Source organism: Notothenia rossii, assembly GCF_949606895.1.
Source record: "Notothenia rossii genome assembly, chromosome: 6".
Lineage (NCBI taxonomy): Eukaryota > Metazoa > Chordata > Actinopteri > Perciformes > Nototheniidae > Notothenia > Notothenia rossii.
This window is the reverse complement of record NC_136909.1, coordinates 25,046,807-25,064,141: the sequence shown is the minus strand read 5'-3', so window position 1 is coordinate 25,064,141 and position 17,335 is coordinate 25,046,807. Positions and strand designations below refer to the sequence as shown.

Genomic DNA, 17,335 nt, shown 5'->3' with positions numbered 1-17,335 from the left:
CTTCTGTCCACACTGTTAACAGAACACAATCAATCTGCTATCCACCTCAACAGGAAATACAGAGTATTGTATATCAAGAATCATACTCAGCTTGAAAATAGTAGGGTTCCTGCCTGCAGGCTGATGAGTGATTTGAAAATTGAGATTTGGGTATATGCCGAATTTTTTAATGGCAATACATTTTCTTGCTTAAATAACCGTACGTTTCCTCAACATGGAGCTGAAATAAAGCAGCCTTATATTTGCATGAGCTCCCCTTCAGTGTTTTACACATCTACAAACAGGAGTCCTGTCATGGCACAAAGATATGAGATTAAACAAACACATTAAGACGTTTAACGTGGAATAATTTGAGCATGAAAAGCTAATAAATCAGAGGACGGAATGGCAGAGGAATGAATTGAATTGTAGTGTTTCGTGCGCGTTTTTGTCTGTGCGCGTGCGCGTTAGCGAGCGTGCGTATGTGTGTAAGAAAGAGGGGGGAGTCACGTCGCTGACATTTCCAAGCTCCTGTTCTGATTGGCTCTTATTTGAGGAAGCTCATGGGTTCTTTCAACTAATAAGCGCCTCCCCATCGCTCTAAAGGACATTATAATGCAAGGGACCTCCTTTTTTAACCACAAACCGAATTTTCGTTCATTTAGACGATGTATACTTTTTAAATTGCCCCAAAGTTGTGGGATTTTTTTGGAGCGATTTCACCCTGGAGCGGTACGCGATGCTCTCTCACGCCGACCTCCTGGATGCTCGGCTGGGTGAGTTATCATCACTAAACTCCGGCCCTAAACTCCAGTGTAAGCTTTCAACTTCTTATTAAACCTTGTGATGTAATAGATAGACTGTGCTTGATTGTGTTAACAGCTAAGTGTTTTATCGTTGTTTAAAGCAATTCTTTACAGTAATTTTTCCGGGGGAATTATCTGACAGCTAAAATTACCAGTGAAATTACGACCCAAGCTATATTGAGTGTATGTGTTATAATCTTTGAATTAATGCGTGTCTGTTGTCATCAAGAAGAAAAACCGTTTCAGGCTAACTCTCATTTAAAGATGCTGCGCTGTAAGGTTCCCCATGTATTTACTCAAAGACTCTCCTCCTCATCTTCTCAGGGATGAAGGATGCTGCAGAGTTACTCGGACACCGGGAGGCTCTCAAGTGCCGGCTGGGTGGTGGGTTGCAAGACCAGGGGCATCCTGGAGACATGGCCCCTGGTTCAGACTCTGTAGAGGGAACCACTCTCCTGCCGGGAGAAGATATCGCTACGGTTGGATCCAACTCTGCCGGCATGCAAGTGAACGGGAAGGAGCAGGAGAAGCAGCAGCAGCAGCAGCCGCAGCAGAGCTCCAGTCAGTCCTCCAGCAAACAGAAGCGCCACAGGACGCGCTTCACCCCGGCGCAGCTCAACGAGCTGGAGCGCAGCTTCGCCAAAACCCACTACCCTGATATCTTCATGAGGGAGGAACTGGCACTGAGGGTCGGCCTCACCGAGTCCAGAGTTCAGGTAAACACATCTGCAGTTCAGGTAAACACATCTGCAATGTGAATTTCACAGGATGAAAATACTGCCGTTGTATATCAGGGAATGTGTTTTGGTCTTGTATAGTTTTTAAGCGATTTAAACTTCTAAAAAATAATCCTTTAACTCCATCTGAAAAACAGTGAGCAAAACATTATATGTTCACAACAGGCGAACATTCAGTCACTCAGTTCTTTTGTAAGATATAGTTTGTTCAGTTCTAACAGTTTTATATTTATTTAACTGTATTTTAAAATATTTGTCACTCAACGCATTTGTGTCACCAAATATTGTGGTTATTATGTTTTGGGAGTAAATGTCTGAAATATCAAAGCTAATGAGTGAATTTACGTCACTAGTGCACTCTATATTAATTAAAATATTATACAATGTTACAGTGGACTGTTGTGCAGATTATAATTAGAGTCATATTATACCACCACCTCAAGCCTACTTTAATTGAATTGTATAATTAAAATCTCCTATGTTGTGTTCAAATTCATTCTGATAGTAAGAAATATTTAATTCTAAGAAGTCAAGTCCGATCTAAATAAAAGTAGCCCTGTCTGAGGTGCTGAAACTATTTACACCTTCCTCATAAACTCCGAAATATTCAGATTCAACATAAACATTTTGTACAAAGCCATATGTGGTGACTTTAATCCTAAACATTTACATTAGTGGTAATGTTTGGTGTCTGTTTATCCTAACAATTACATTACATGGGTGGCTTTAAAGACTTTGACAATGTATGTATCTATTTATTTTAGCATTACAAATGGAAGAGAGTTACCCCGGCCAAATATGTACGCGATTTTATAAAAAAACATCTATTGAAATTATCCCCACAAAAATGACTTAATGTTTGGCTAGAAATTATATTTAAAAAAAATGTTATTTAATAATTGTGGTCGTTATCACTTTTGCAACAATTTAAACTGTCTAATACTTAAGTGCTTTTTTCTTAACAAGCGTGCAGAAACATACCAGCCTCTAATAAACCAAACACATGATCAACCAATTTCAGTCTTATTTATAACTGAACGGGTTATTAACCAGTGATGTGAAATTCATGCAAATTATCCCACCGAACGCAATAAAACCAGTAGACTATAATCATTAGTCACCTTAATAATCAATTATTTATTGTATGTAGAGTCGGATCCTCTGTGCTCGGTACAGCTCGGCTCCTGCTTGCTGTTGGTAAACATTAGTGCAGCTCGTGCAGGTGCAGCCTTCACAGGGCCCGTGCCTCCACAGCCTTTAAAATGCTCTATCAGCGACGTCTTAATAGGACTCAAGAATATATTGTACTTTTTTAATGGAATGAGAAATTGCATTTTCTTTCCCCCCCCGAATGTAATGGGTTTGGGCGACGTTTCACGGATGGCTGAGCGGAATGAGAGCGAGATTTCACTTTTAATACGGAGGCATCGACTCACGGCCTCGCGCGCGCATTAATCACGGCCGAAGATGATGAAATCTTTATAAAGCCCAACTGGGACACCGTGCGTTTTTAGCTCAGTACGTGAGTCGGTGTATTTGTGGTTCTCGAGTGTGCATGTGGAGAATTTTTCACGTGGATTGTGTACAGTGATGCCGGCCATTTGTACTGCAATTTTCTGTTAATCTGCTTGTAAATGATTTTGGAAAGATACATTGTTCGATGTAGGCTACTGCTACCGAACACCAGTAATACAACTATGACTGCTGCCTGTACACAAATTGCCTTTTGTATGTTGTATTTCTCTTTACAATGAAATTCACAACCCTGGTATTTTGATTGTTTCAGTTCCAAACATAACGTTTTTGAAAACAGGATGGTTGGCTTTTGCAGCCACCTTATAAGAAGATTATTTAAATGTTAGGCTATATAATTTAAACCGACTCATGCATCACACCAAATATTACCCAATCAAAGTCCTGGCTACGGTGGAAGTGAATATATTCTGATTGGAGGTCTTTAGGCCAATTGCAGAAGATCTACCGTTATGTCTTGTCAATGTGTTTGCCTCAACTCAACGCCGCAGGCTATAGACTTTAGACCAGAACCCACTGCTAGAGATGTTGTGTCGCTAAGGACAACAGGGTAGATTTCACCAGGGAATCAAGGACGAAATCTCTAACTTCCCTACACAATATTTTCTGGCCCTCCTATATATATTATAAATATAGCCAATAATAATAATAATAATAATGACAATAATTTGACAGCTTAAACACACACACACGCACGCACGCACACACACACACACACACACACACACACACACACACACACACACACACACACACACACACACACACACACACACACACACACACACACACACACACACACACACACACACACACACACACACCTCCGGTAGCCTACTGCAGGATCTGCATTCCGATTCGCTAAAGCACTTCTGTGTTGAAAACACTGTGTAACGTCCATGTCTTGGAACTTTTGTGTTGCTAACCCTTTAAAGGTGGGGTATGTAATTTATTTCAGAAACACTTTTTTGTTATATTCCATGGAATGCTCTTAACTTCCCGATAGCAATTAATATATTAAATGCTTTGACAATAAATACATACAAAAATGTCATCTGTGGAAGCCGTTGCGCTGTAAAAAGCACGACCAATCATTTAAAAAATAACTGGATGGCCTACCTGCCTGTCAGCCTTCCATCTGTGCACAAACTTATCTCGTGCCCTCATTGGTCATGTGCGCATTCGTGTGTGTTGGAAGAGGGGTTCTGTAAGGAAGTCTGAAGGAAGAGGCAGATTTTTCCCGGTTGTGTACTTTCAAATTCTAGCGCACTCGATCTGGTTTCTCCAAAATTAGGCCTACATACCCCACCCTTAAGAACAGGGTTACATGTGCGCAAAAATCAAACAAAACATTACTTCTTTAATCAGAGGCAAAAAGCAGGTGCTCAAGCCCCCTTTGGGGTCTATCTGTGCACGTGCCTGACTGTAAGGCCTTTATATGCAATAATTTAGTTTCATTAGCCTAACGACCCCAATGTCCTAAAGTCAGCTCTCTTCACAGTGTAATAAACAGATATGTACTGCTTCAGACATGTGTTCCTCTGATGGCTAACGGTTCTGTCTCTCCTGTTGCAGGTTTGGTTTCAGAATAGACGCGCCAAATGGAAGAAAAGGAAGAAGACCACCAACGTTTTCCGCTCGCCGGGGACGTTGCTCCCAACGCCGGGTCTGCAGCAGTTCTCTGCCGCGGCTGCAATGGAGAACAGCCTGTGCTCCTTCCACGCCAACGACTCTCGCTGGGCCACGGGGATGCCGGGGGTCTCCCAGCTGCAGCTCCCGCCGTCCATGGGTCGCCAGCCGGGCATGCAGTCTCTGTCACAGTGCGGCCTTGGTCCTGGCCCACCAAACTCCATGGGTCTCTCCAACGGCTTGAACCCAAATGGCAATCTGCAGTCACACCTCTACCAGTCGCATTTCCCCGGAATGTCGGCCTCTCTCTCCGGCCCCTCAAACGTATCGGGCTCCCCGCAGCTGTGTGGTTCCCCGGACAGTGACATGTGGCGAGGGACAAGCATCGCGTCACTGCGGCGCAAAGCGCTGGAGCACACAGTGTCCATGAGTTTCACTTAGTGACTTTTGAAAGAATCCCCACCGAACCCCTCTCCTCATAACTTCATCTCCAAGCCCCACCGTGCGGCTCTTTTTCTGATTTTATTCCCGCTATTAGATCAAATGACATAACGAGCGAACTAATCAGGCCTGAAATGTGAGAAAATGGAGACTGTATGTGACATCTAGACATAATGAAAAAAGAGAAAAGGACAACACAGATGGACAAATGGAAGAAAAAACATCATGGGTTTGGGGTTATGTATCTTGTTAATTCAAAAATGATTTTTTTATCAACTATTGATGATAAATGCTATTGTAATGATCTCTAGAATATAGGCCCTAATTATTGAGAGCCAAACAATCGTCGTATTTACGTTTTCATTGGGTGCGTCTTTACGCACACATGTTATTGTGTTCAGGTGAAGTTGTGTTATGTCAAACGGATATTTATAAGATTGGGTATACATTGTGGTAACAGCCTACCACACACGCACCATACTGTAGGCAGGCCTATTGAACTGGGTCTCGGGCATGCACTGTGCATGTGGATTTAAACGCTTGGATAATTTAAGGAGAAACCGGTGCCCACTCAAATTAATTGAGGTACTTTTCTTAGGCGACCTCAGTCTCGTTTGCATGAGACGGGAGCATAAATCTAAAGAGGAAAAAAACAAATATTTCAGTAGGCCTACGCTGTTTTAGGATGTTTTGTGTAGATAAAACATTCTTGCTATGTACCCGCTGGTCTTTTTTGTGACATGTTTTAACTTATTGTATGTGCTATTACTTAATACATTTCTTAAATGTTTGATCTTACATCGAAATGCACCACATTGACGGGTTTGTACCAATTTAAAATGAACAAACAAATAAAAGTAATTTTCAAGAATGTCAAAACAAGAATGATTTATGTCTCCATTAGGTAAAACAAGATGTTATAATGACCATTTTTGCATGAATTTATATTATCCTGTATATATTTATGGAACCTCAGTACTGACCACCCTTCTGGTAGGTTCATGTAAGGCTACCTGTAGTTATTTGGATTATATCCATCACAAATATAATGGGACTTTTACTTATAGTGTGCTTACATATTCTAATGAATTTTTCTGCACAAACTTATATCATGGTTGTTACTCAGTGACCAGTGTGTGAGTTTACAGGGTTAAAGGGTTTATGAAGGGTGACTGCTCCCAGTGGGCAGACAGGAGGGGTAAAGATGTCAGAGCAGTGATGTGACGGTCATTGCCTTTCACCATGACGGTCATCACTGAGACTGGATGGACTGTAACTAAACAGGAGCACACACAGGCCTGTGTGTGTCATATCGTTTCTATAGTTTTTAGTCTGAGGCCAAAGCTGGCTCTGATCCTAACTCAAGAGCTAGCTCAGATATGATTCGATCAATGAGTTAGCAAAACTGACCTTGTTATAATATCCAGATCTTGTTATTCCAGAAGGGGACTCAGTTCTCATGGGAATAACAGAAATATAGGCAACTAGAATTTCTCCATAGCAGCCTATCAATAACCCTGTTGATAGACTGTAATGTGGGTCACACTTTAATCTGATATATGCAGCTTAAATCTTGCATTAGAAGCCACAGGGATGCAACAGTACCATTTGCTATTAGGTGGGTGCTAAATGACTATTGGAAAAAACAGTATAGGCGAAATAGCTCAACTTAAATTCTTTAATAAGGCTTTCTTCTTTTTTTCGTCACAAATAGACGAGCACAGCCTCACTATAGCTTTCACATGATCATTTTCACAACTTGGCTTCACATTGTAGTAATTTATAAACACTTAAATGACATCCTTAAAACAATGTATAACTATGCAGTGATCATATTGTGCATCACTGTTTATCCTGCAACATTATATCATTAACATGGCATTATTCAGCATAAACAGCTGTTCACTTCCAACAAAGTGATGAGCAACAACCTAACAAGCAATAGGCAAACTATCTATTAGATACAAAATTACACATGTTGATCTGGGAGTTTCCGAGGCTAATAATAGGGGAAATGTGAAACAAAAAACTGATTTTTGAATGTGTTGGAAACTAAATGACAGATTATCCTCCATTTGTTTCTAAAGCATTACACAAACACACTTCTCCAAGACATTAAACAACCTTTACTCACATACTGTCACCCTGAAGTGGTTTAACTGACTTTAATCTTTTTATTATTTCTGATTTATCATTAGCCATAGCTTGCATTGTGTTTACATAACATGCAAAACAAAAATACAGATAATCCGTGTTATTCAGTTTGGCTTTATAATTTGACATTTATTCAACATTTCTCATTACTTGTCCATCAGTTGTGTAGTAAGAACAACTCTCACCTTGTTTGTGTTACTCTCATTTCAAATTATAATAATTTGATATGTAATGTGTATAAACTCAGTTGAGCTCAGAGAGAAGTAAATAACCTTTTTTCCATTATGGAAGAAAGCGGACCTCACTGTCTGTGTCAAAGATTATGAGTGTCAACTTGAGCCTGAAATCACAGCAGCTCAAATTAATCAGCGTGTTAACCTCATCTCGTTGTCAGCGCTGAGGCCAATTTACGGTCACAGAAAGGTAATTGATGAGATATGGCATTACCATAAGCAGTCCTACTGCCTGTAAACTTATAATTGGAGTTTCTGTAACAATGCAGGGGGGTTAAACAAAGGATTAATCATAATTAACAGAAGTACATTACTTTTCCCATATTAACAGTTGGTTCCCACCTTTTCTATTAACATATATTTGTTTGCAGTAATTTGCAGAATTATTGAAAATACCAACCCAAGTGAATACCCTGAAAAATCCATTTATTTCTCATTGTGCTTTCTGTGTGTGAGTGCGTGTGTCAAACCCTATGTTTCCGCTATAAGCAATTAGATTGCATTAACAGACTACACAATACGATACAGATAGCATTATTTTATTTTGTAAAATAAAACATTTGAATGAATAAGTAAATAAATAAAGATTAATTATGGAAGTCCAAAGAAGGAAAACCGTACTTGATAAACAATGTTATATATATTCATGTCACCCATGGATGTTTCACCAATTTATTGTAAGCCATCCCACGTAATGTGACATTCAATTTGAAAGTAACTGAACATCTTTTGATAAATAAATAAATAAAATGTATACCTTTTGTTCTAAACTTTAATGACTGTTTGTTTCATAATGGTCAAAAACTCAAACTCATTTTGTCTTATGCTATTTATTTACCTCTATGGTCCGCATGCCAGCTTTGGCATTAGACTTGTTTTATTTTTTAGAGTAAATGCAGTAGGCCCACCTGCAGTGGACTGTAATTAAACAATATGGCATGACAAAAGTTGATCAAATATTATACCCACAGCCAAACAGCGGTTCTGGTAAATCTAGCTCTATGTGTGGCTCATCCCACAAGATCCAGCCCTGTGCTGACTGTGTCCTGGGCTGCAGTAACAGATGTGAAATCACATTACCCAAACGCTGCAATTAGTCTCACTCGCTCGTGGGTTAATGAGTTTGTGGAAATGTGCGACCCATTCCTCATTAGGTAATTTCTCATGCACTGATGAGAGAGGGAGAGAGATGTGGGTATAGCAGCTCATAGTCCGCTGCACCACATACTGTAAAGCACAGTGCAGCTGAGGGGGGACACTATCTACCACTGGCTCAGATAATGAAAAACAACAAAATAAGTTACCATAGCTATGCGGATGACACACATTTACGTAACAATTTCACCAGGAGACTATGCTCCAATTCAAACACTGAGTAAGTGCATTGAACAAATCAATGACTGGATGTGTCAGAACTTTCTCCAATTAAACAAAGATAAAACTGAGGTAATTGTTTTTGGAGCCAAGGCAGAACGTATAAGTTAGCGCTGAGATTCAGCCTGCAATGTTCAAAACAACAGATAAAGCCAGAGATCTAGGTGTAGTCATGGACTGTGACCTGAGTTTCAACAGTCACATTAAAACAGTTACTAAATCAGCCGACTATCACCTAAAGAATATATCTAGGATTAAAAGACTAATGTCACAGCAGGATTTGGAAAAACTTGTCCATGCTTTTATCTTCAGTAGACTGGACTACTGTAATGGTGTCTTCACAGGTCTCACTAAAACATATATTAGAAAGCTGCAGCTGATTCAGAACGCCGCTGCTCGAGTCCTCACTAACACTAAGAAAGTGGATCACATCACTCCTGTTCAAAGTCTTTACACTGGCTTCCTGTGTGTCAAATAATTGGTTTCAAAATATTGTTGCTGGTTTATAAAGCACTGAATGGTTTAGGCCCAAAATATATTTCTGACCTCCTGCTAAATTATGAACCATCCAGATCTCTCAGGTCTTCAGGGACTGGTCAGCTTTCTGTCTCCAGAGTCAGAACTAAACATGGAGAAGCAGCGTTTAGTTATTATGCTCCAAATATCTGGAACAAACTCCCAGAAACCTGCAGGTCAGCTGCAACTCTGACTACTTTTAAATCCAGGCTGAAGAGTTTTCGTTTTGTCGCTGCTTTTAATTGAACTATTCATATCTTAGACGGCACTGTAACTTTTATCCATGTATCTTTTCTTTTAATGTTTATTTTATTATCTTTTCTTTTTAATCACTGATTTTAAAAGCAATTTTCTTAATGTCTTTCATTTTTTGTAAATCCCTTTGAATTGCCTTGTGTTGAAAGGTGCTATACTGTATAAATAAACTTGCCTTGCCTATCTGCAACTGGACACTTTTGGAGGGAAATGAATTACCTCATCATTAAATATAATTTCCATGCATGCTTTTCTGTCTGAGAATAACTGTGAGGTGAAAAACTAAAATAAATGTGTTGTTTACACTATCAAAACTTCTGTATTTGAATCCAACATTTCAAGAACAGATTTGGTAAAGCACCTTCTATCATCTGCTGAGGTTACATCGGTGTGTCTCATTATGGACTGGCTTTGCTTATTTCCTTGCTGTGAGGCCACTGAGACTGCGAGTGAATAGACAGCCTAGGGCAAAGCTCTGTCAGGACACAATGGAAGACAACAAAAGGACTAATTAGCAATCAATTACCGACATGTTTCTTTCCTGCACCTTTTATCTAGTTAGAGTGTAGAGTAGGTTACCACTCAATATGTCCCATTCACACTCACACACCACCTGCTGTGTGTGTGTGCAGCAGATGTGTGTGGTTTTGGTGAATTTGGATGATTGCAGGGATGTATGTGGTAGCCCGGTGATACAGGGTTTAGTGCAAGAAAATGTCTCCCCTGTGTGAGATAAAGGTGAAAAATCTTCAATTCAATCCAATTTAGGCCTTTATAGGAAGTTGCTTTTCAGTGTGTCTTTGCTTAAGAGCGTAAAATATAGTTATCCATTAGCCTCATCTGTGAAAATCATTCCTTTGTTGTATCTCATTGCTTCTGTTCATTGTTGTTATTGCTTGTAGTTGATCTAAGGTTAGCCTGATGAGGAAATGCATTGCATTAAAAGAATGTTCAATCTAAGCTCTTCATAAAAACCAACATAGATAAAGTAAATTAAGTGTTAACCTAATTTGAGGCTTACTAATTTCAGCATCTCCCTTTCCACTGCTGTGACACACACACACACACACACACACTCACACACACACTGGTTTCCATGTGCATTGAGGACCGAGTTTCTGATCATCACTTCAGGGGACCACCCTTTCTAGAGGGCCTAGAGGTCTGAAAAAAATCTAGGACACTTGCCCTTGCTTAGTTAACTCAAACACAAAAAAAACATACTAAAAACAAAGTAAATATAAAATGATGTTATCCCCATCACTAATGGGGACTCAGAATAAACCGAGTAGAAATGGTTATAGGGGACCTTAATTTGCATACACAGATTTCAATGTCACTCCTAGGGACATGTCTATAATGTCCCATTTTAGACATTTGTATGTATATACATACAAATGTCCCATTTTAGACATTTGTATGTACACACACACACACACACACACACACACACACACACACACACACACACACACACACACACACACACACACACACACACACACACACACACACACACACACACACACACACACACACACACACACACACACACACACACACACACACACACACACACACACACACACACACACACACACACACACACACACACACACACACACACAAATAGTATTCAGTTAAATTATCTTGGGAATATATTGAAATAATAATCCTTAGATCTCACATTTCAAGTATAGGAAAAATAAGTGTGTTTACCCAAATAAGTGTGTTTTCAAAAATCTTGGCAAAATGTTTTTTTGTCTTTTTTTAACAAAAAGCAAAGTCGGGACAAAATTAAGTCCAACCTTCCTATTTTCGCGGATTTTGTCTTTTGTATGCTGCGATACGGTTGTGAACATCAAGCTTTGAGGTCTGCCAATCCCGATGTTTAAGAGCTATTGGTTCTGCCTTTAAACATTTCTCGCAGTCGCTCTTCCCTGGCACAAGACAAGAAGTAATAAATCGACTCATGTGTTTATCAACTGCCTGGGTCTCAGTCTTTGTCCAGGGCACTCTTTTCTGAGCAGCTTTACATGTAAGTAACCAGAAAAAAACATTTAAATTAAACAAAAAGGCAATGTGTAAGCTATAATTCCTCTTTGCATTCACTTAATTGGGTAGTTGCAGTCACTGCTAGGTGCCCCTTATGACCAATCCACTGATGCAAACACAGGTATGGTGAAAAAAGAGAACTATTCGAAGCAGAAAAAAAACTGCGTAATATACCATCTGACAAAGGCCTGTGCTATAATGCTTCAATTAACTGGCTATTCTTTATAATATACTCAGATCAATAGGAGACAGAGATGTTAAGTTATAAATCAAGGGTTTTTATTATTATTTACAGCAGGGGTGGGGAACCTTTTTCCTTTACATTTGTACAACCTCCTCCGAGGGCCGTACAAATTATTGAACTCAACTTCTGCTTAAAAAAACTAAAATCACAGCCCATTCATTTGGCCTTTCTTTAATGCTGTGCAAAGAAAAAGCAACCTCTTAATCCAGATATCTCACCATGACTCGCGAATGCGTGCATGTGCACGGTTGTGGCATGACCACCAAAACCGAAAGATATGGACACAAGATGTGTGCAAATGTATTTAGTACCCTATCCATGTGAACATGATTTAAGTGAGGGGGGGACCTAACCTCTTCTAGGGGGGTCCGGGGGCAAGCTCCCCCGGGAATACTTTTTTTTAAATATTGAAGTTAAAAGCATCAATCTGGTGCACTTTGAGAGCAACATGGATACATCTCAACACCCATATAAGCACACCGTAAGCAGATTTTTCTTCTTGGATATTTTACAAATCACTCCCCTTTTAAACTCTATTCGTTATTTTTAACAACTTTTTTGTTACTGTCATATAGTATTTTATACCTGTTTTTCATTTAGTCTCTAATGTCTCATTAATAACTATAATTATCATATCAAGGTGTGCCTTAACCTCACAGAGCTGAGGTTATTTGAGCCTCTCAGGAGAGGGCTCTCCTCCACCTGGTTGTAGAAAAGCTCTTTCAATTTGTTAGCATAGCTAGCTAACCAGATGCTAATAACAACAGATCGCCACTGTGCTTGCAACTAAAGACACAGCCACGCAAGACACGGCTCCTTAGGTACTGCAATATTTGAAGAGCTGAAGCGGCGTTCCGGTGCTCTCCCTCAGCACTCTAGTCTACACTCCTTTCAGACGAGACATATACCACTTGAAGACACGTTACGCTCGTGTTGTGTTCAAGGAACCTGTCCTTGGCCAGGAAAAACAGGCACTCGCTTGTTTAAGTATTTTGCGGTCTAGATTTCTTCTTCTTTTTTGAAGTGAGAAGTTGTCCGTCCGTCCGTCCGTCAGTCGGACGGACTGACTGACAGACCCCCCCCCCCCCCCAACTCCAAAAACGAAAACTCTTCGGTTCTCCACGAATCAAACAAGTCACCCAAATCAGCGTTAAAAAAGCGGGAGGTGCCGAAAAGCGACTAATTAGCATCACTGCAATCGCAGACAGGCACAAGACTATGGCCTGTATTTTCACAAGATGAGCAAACTATAATATTCAATAAATATAGCCTTAAAAATATAATCCAGGTAACAAGCAACACACCTGCTGCAGCCAAAGGCAGGAAGGGACGCTGGCCAAAATGGCAGTCTATGTGAAGACCTAAATTGCCAGGCTCATCACTATTTAATTACCAAGGAATGAGTATAGAAGACAACAGTTACTATTGGGTATTCCCTTTATATTGACAAATGTCATTAATTCATCTGAAACCCCCTGCAGAGTTAAACAGTCTGCAGCAACAAAAGGCACACTGCTGTATACAGTCTGCAGGACTGTAAACGTACAACTACACTTTGTCGCACCTGCAACATATGAATCATACTTTGTAGTACAGGCCTCTGGAGTCTCCAAAAGTTCTGTGGAGCTGGTATAATGAGTAAATAATTATTAATGCTGATAAAAAACAACATTGCCATGTGCTGTTTATGTGCTGTATAAATGGGTGTGATTGAAACTACTGCTCTCAATAAAAGGGTGTCCGCTAACTTCAAGCCACACATATCTATATGCCACCATCTATAACAATAACACTTAAGCTGTTGTCCAGAACATAAGCAGTTTAAAGAGTGCAAAAGGGAAGATTGATATATTTTCTGACCAATTTCTGCCAAATGTCCATCCATCCATCCATCTTCTCCCGCTTATCCGTGGTCGGGTCGCGGAGGTAGCAGTTCCAGCAGAGAGCCCCAAACTTTCTTTTCCCTGGCCACATCAACCAGCTCTGACTGGGGGATCCCAAGGCGCTCCCAGGCCAGAGAAGAGATATAATCCCTCCATCTGGTTCTAGGTCTACCCCTTGGTCTCTTCCCTGCTGGACGTGCCTGGAACACCTCCCTAGGGAGGCGCCCAGGTGTCTTCTCGCAATTATCACTGGCCCCGTGTTTCTCCTAATCGATTTCACCGGCCTGCTCTCGTCTATCCCACATGCTCCACTGAGATCCAACATCTCGTTTCAGGGGGCCTGTGGAACTGCCAGTCAGCTGTCCCTAAGGCTGACTTCATCTCTGGCTACGCTTCCCTGCAGTCTCTGGATTTCCTTGCTCTCACGGAGACCTGGATCACTCCATCCAACACATCCACCCCAGCAGCTCTCTCCACAGCATATTCCTTCTCCCATACACCCAGACCCTCTGGCAGAGGAGGTGGCACTGGTCTCCTGCTCTCTCCCAAATGGAGCTTTTCCCTCTTCAAGCTACCTAATTTCACTCCTTCTACCTTTGAATTCCATGCCGTCACAGTAACCCATCCTATACAATTAACCATTGTTGTTCTCTACCGTCCACCAGGCGCCTTGGGGGACTTCTTGGAGGAGTTAGATAATCTCCTCTCACACATCCCTGAAACTGGCCCTCCCGCTGTACTTCTCGGAGATTTCAACCTCCAGACAGGGAAGATATCTGAACTAACATCTCTGTTAACCACCTTTGCTTTCTCACTGTCTCCATCCCCACCAACTCATAAAGCTGGCAATGTCCTTGATCTCATATTCTCAAGGAACTGCTCTACTTCTAACCTCTCTGTAAACCCGCTCCACACATCCGATCACTTCTTCATTTCATTCTCTCTACCCCTTTCCAAACATAACAACCTAATCTCTTCTAACTCTGCTCCTGTCCGCCGTAACCTCCGTTCCCTCTCCCCCTCTACCTTTGCCTCATCGGTGCTCTCAGCCCTCCCTTCCTCTGACTCGTTCCAACTCCTGCCTCCAAACGCTGCTGCAAAAACTCTCCTCTCTACTCTCTCATCCTCTCTGGACTCTCTCTGTCCTCTCACATCGCGGCCGGCTCGTCAGTCCCCTCCTGCTCCCTGGCTAAATGACGCACTGCGTGCTAATAGAACCATCCTTCGGGCAGCAGAGCGGAAATGGTGGAAATCCAAACACCATGACGACCTCCTAACCTATCAGGCTCTCCTCTCCTCTTTCTCTGCTTCCATCTCTCAGGCAAAAAGCACTTTCTTTCAAGATAAGATCCAATCTTCCTATTCCAATCCCAAAAAACTATTTTCTATCTTCTCCACCCTCTTGGACCCTCCCAAAGCACCTCCCCCCTCCTCCCTTCTGTCAAGCGACTTTGTTAACCACTTTGAAAAAAAGGTTGATGATATTCGCTCTTCCTTTTCTGACTCACCTTTACTCACCGCTGGGTCACCAGACCCTCCCTTCACCCACACACTGACCTTCTTCTCCCCTCTCTCTCCAAGTGAGGTTCTTACCCTCGTTACCTCTGCCCGTCCTACCACCTGTTCTCTGGACCCTATCCCCTCAAACCTCCTTCAGACTATCGCTCCTGATATTCTACCATTTCTCACCCATTTCATCAACACTTCTCTAACTTCTGGTCACTTTCCAAACAGTCTCAAGGAGGCAAGAGTAAACCCTCTCCTTAAGAAACCCACTCTCAATCCGTCTGATGTTATTAACTACAGGCCCGTCTCTCTCCTCCCGTTCCTGTCTAAAACACTTGAACGCGCTGTCTTTAAACAACTCTCCTGTTATCTCCATCAGAACAACCTTCTGGATCCGCACCAGTCTGGTTTCAAGGCAGGTCACTCAACAGAAACTGCTCTCCTTGCTGTCTCTGATGAACTGCACACTGCTAAAGCAGCCTCCCTCTCCTCTGTCATCATCCTTCTGGACCTGTCTGCTGCATTCGACACAGTGAACCATCGGATCCTCCTTCGCACTCTCCAAGAACTTGGAGTTTCAGGCACTGCACTTTCCCTCCTCACCTCATACCTCAACGACCGCACCTACAGGGTTACTTGGAGAGGGTCCGAGTCCGACCCTTGTCAATTAACTACAGGGGTCCCTCAGGGCTCGGTTCTTGGTCCCCTCCTCTTCTCCCTGTACACAAACTCGCTCGGGTCTGTCATTAGCCCGCATGGTTTTTCATACCACTGCTACGCTGACGACACCCAACTAATTCTGTCCTTTCCCCGCTCAGAGACCCAGGTCGTCGCACGCATCTCTGCTTGCCTAGCAGACATCTCTCGGTGGATGTCTGCTCATCACCTCAAGCTCAACCTTGACAAGACTGAACTGCTCTTCCTTCCGGGAAAAGATTGTCCCACTCTTGACCTAACAATCAACATCGGCACCTCTGTTGTTTCCCCGACTCAGACTGCAAGGAATCTGGGTGTGGTCCTAGATAACAAATTGTCCTTCACTGCAAACATCGCTGCTACAACCCGCTGCTGCAGATACACGCTTTACAACATCAGGAGGATACGTCCCCAGCTGACCCAGACATCAGCGCAGATTCTGGTCCAGGCTCTCGTCATCTCACGCCTAGACTACTGCAACTCCCTCCTGGCTGGTCTACCTGCATGTGCCATCCGACCTCTGCAGCTCATCCAGAATGCAGCGGCTCGTCTGGTCTTCAACCTTCCCAAATTCTCCCACACCACACCGCTCCTCCGCTCCCTTCACTGGCTTCCAGTAACTGCTAGAATCCACTTCAAGACACTGGTACTTGCGTACCATGCTGCGAATGGATCTGGCCCTTCCTACATCCAGGACATGGTTAAACCGTACACCCCAGCACGTGCACTCCGCTCTGCATCAGCCAAACAGCTCGCTGCACCCGCACTGCGAGGGGGACCCAAGTTCCCGTCAGCAAAAACACGTGGGTTTGCTATCCTGGCTCCAAAATGGTGGAATGAGCTCCCCATTGAAATCAGGACAGCAGATAGCTTACACATCTTCCGACGCAAACTGAAAACTCATCTCTTTAGACTCCACTTCGAGCGATAGAATTACTAACAAAGCACTTATATACTAATAAAGGGCTGGCTTTCTAAATGCCAGTTGAGTAGCACTTGAAATGTTTGGCTCTATGAAACCTGATGTACTTATATGATTCTGTTTTCTTAAAGGTTGTATCTTCCTGGTCGAATGCACTTATTGTAAGTCGCTTTGGATAAAAGCGTCAGCTAAATGCAATGTAATGTAATGTAATGTAATGCATCCTAACTAGGTGCCCGAACCACCTCAACTGGCTCCTTTCGACGCGAAGGAGGAGCGGTTCAACTCCGAGTCCCTCCCGGATGACCGAACTTCTCACCTTATCCCTAAGGGAGACACCAGCCACCCTGCGGAGAAAACCCATCTCGGCCG

At 42.2% G+C, this 17,335-nt stretch overlaps 1 protein-coding gene across 4 annotated transcripts; it reads left to right on the top strand.

Moving 5' to 3' along the window:
* The first annotated feature begins 635 nt into the window (after positions 1 to 635).
* On the top strand, positions 636 to 6,404 carry LOC307045238 (homeobox protein orthopedia B-like). Of its 4 annotated transcripts, none has more exons than XM_079690765.1 (3): positions 636 to 755; positions 1,110 to 1,501; positions 4,631 to 6,404. In XM_079690765.1, the coding sequence occupies exons 1-3, from the start codon at positions 719 to 721 to the stop codon at positions 5,123 to 5,125; spliced, it is 924 nt and encodes a 307-aa protein (XP_079546891.1). In that variant the 5' UTR covers positions 636 to 718; the 3' UTR covers positions 5,126 to 6,404. The 4 variants fall into 4 exon arrangements, with proteins under 4 accessions (XP_079546891.1, XP_079546890.1, XP_079546889.1 ...); XM_079690764.1 differs by having other exon boundaries at positions 1,110 to 1,522; XM_079690763.1 differs by having other exon boundaries at positions 641 to 794.
* The last annotated feature ends 10,931 nt before the right edge of the window (positions 6,405 to 17,335 follow it).

Bases quoted from the DNA above. Each gene is read 5' to 3' on its own strand.
- LOC307045238 (XM_079690762.1), top strand. From the start codon at position 719: ATGCTCTCTCACGCCGACCTCCTGGATGCTCGGCTGGGTGAGTTATCA. The intron at 795-1,109 runs GTAAGCTTTCAA...TCATCTTCTCAG, and splicing joins CTCCGGCCCTAAACTCCAGT to GGATGAAGGATGCTGCAGAG. The intron at 1,523-4,630 runs GTAAACACATCT...CTCCTGTTGCAG, and splicing joins TAAACACATCTGCAGTTCAG to GTTTGGTTTCAGAATAGACG.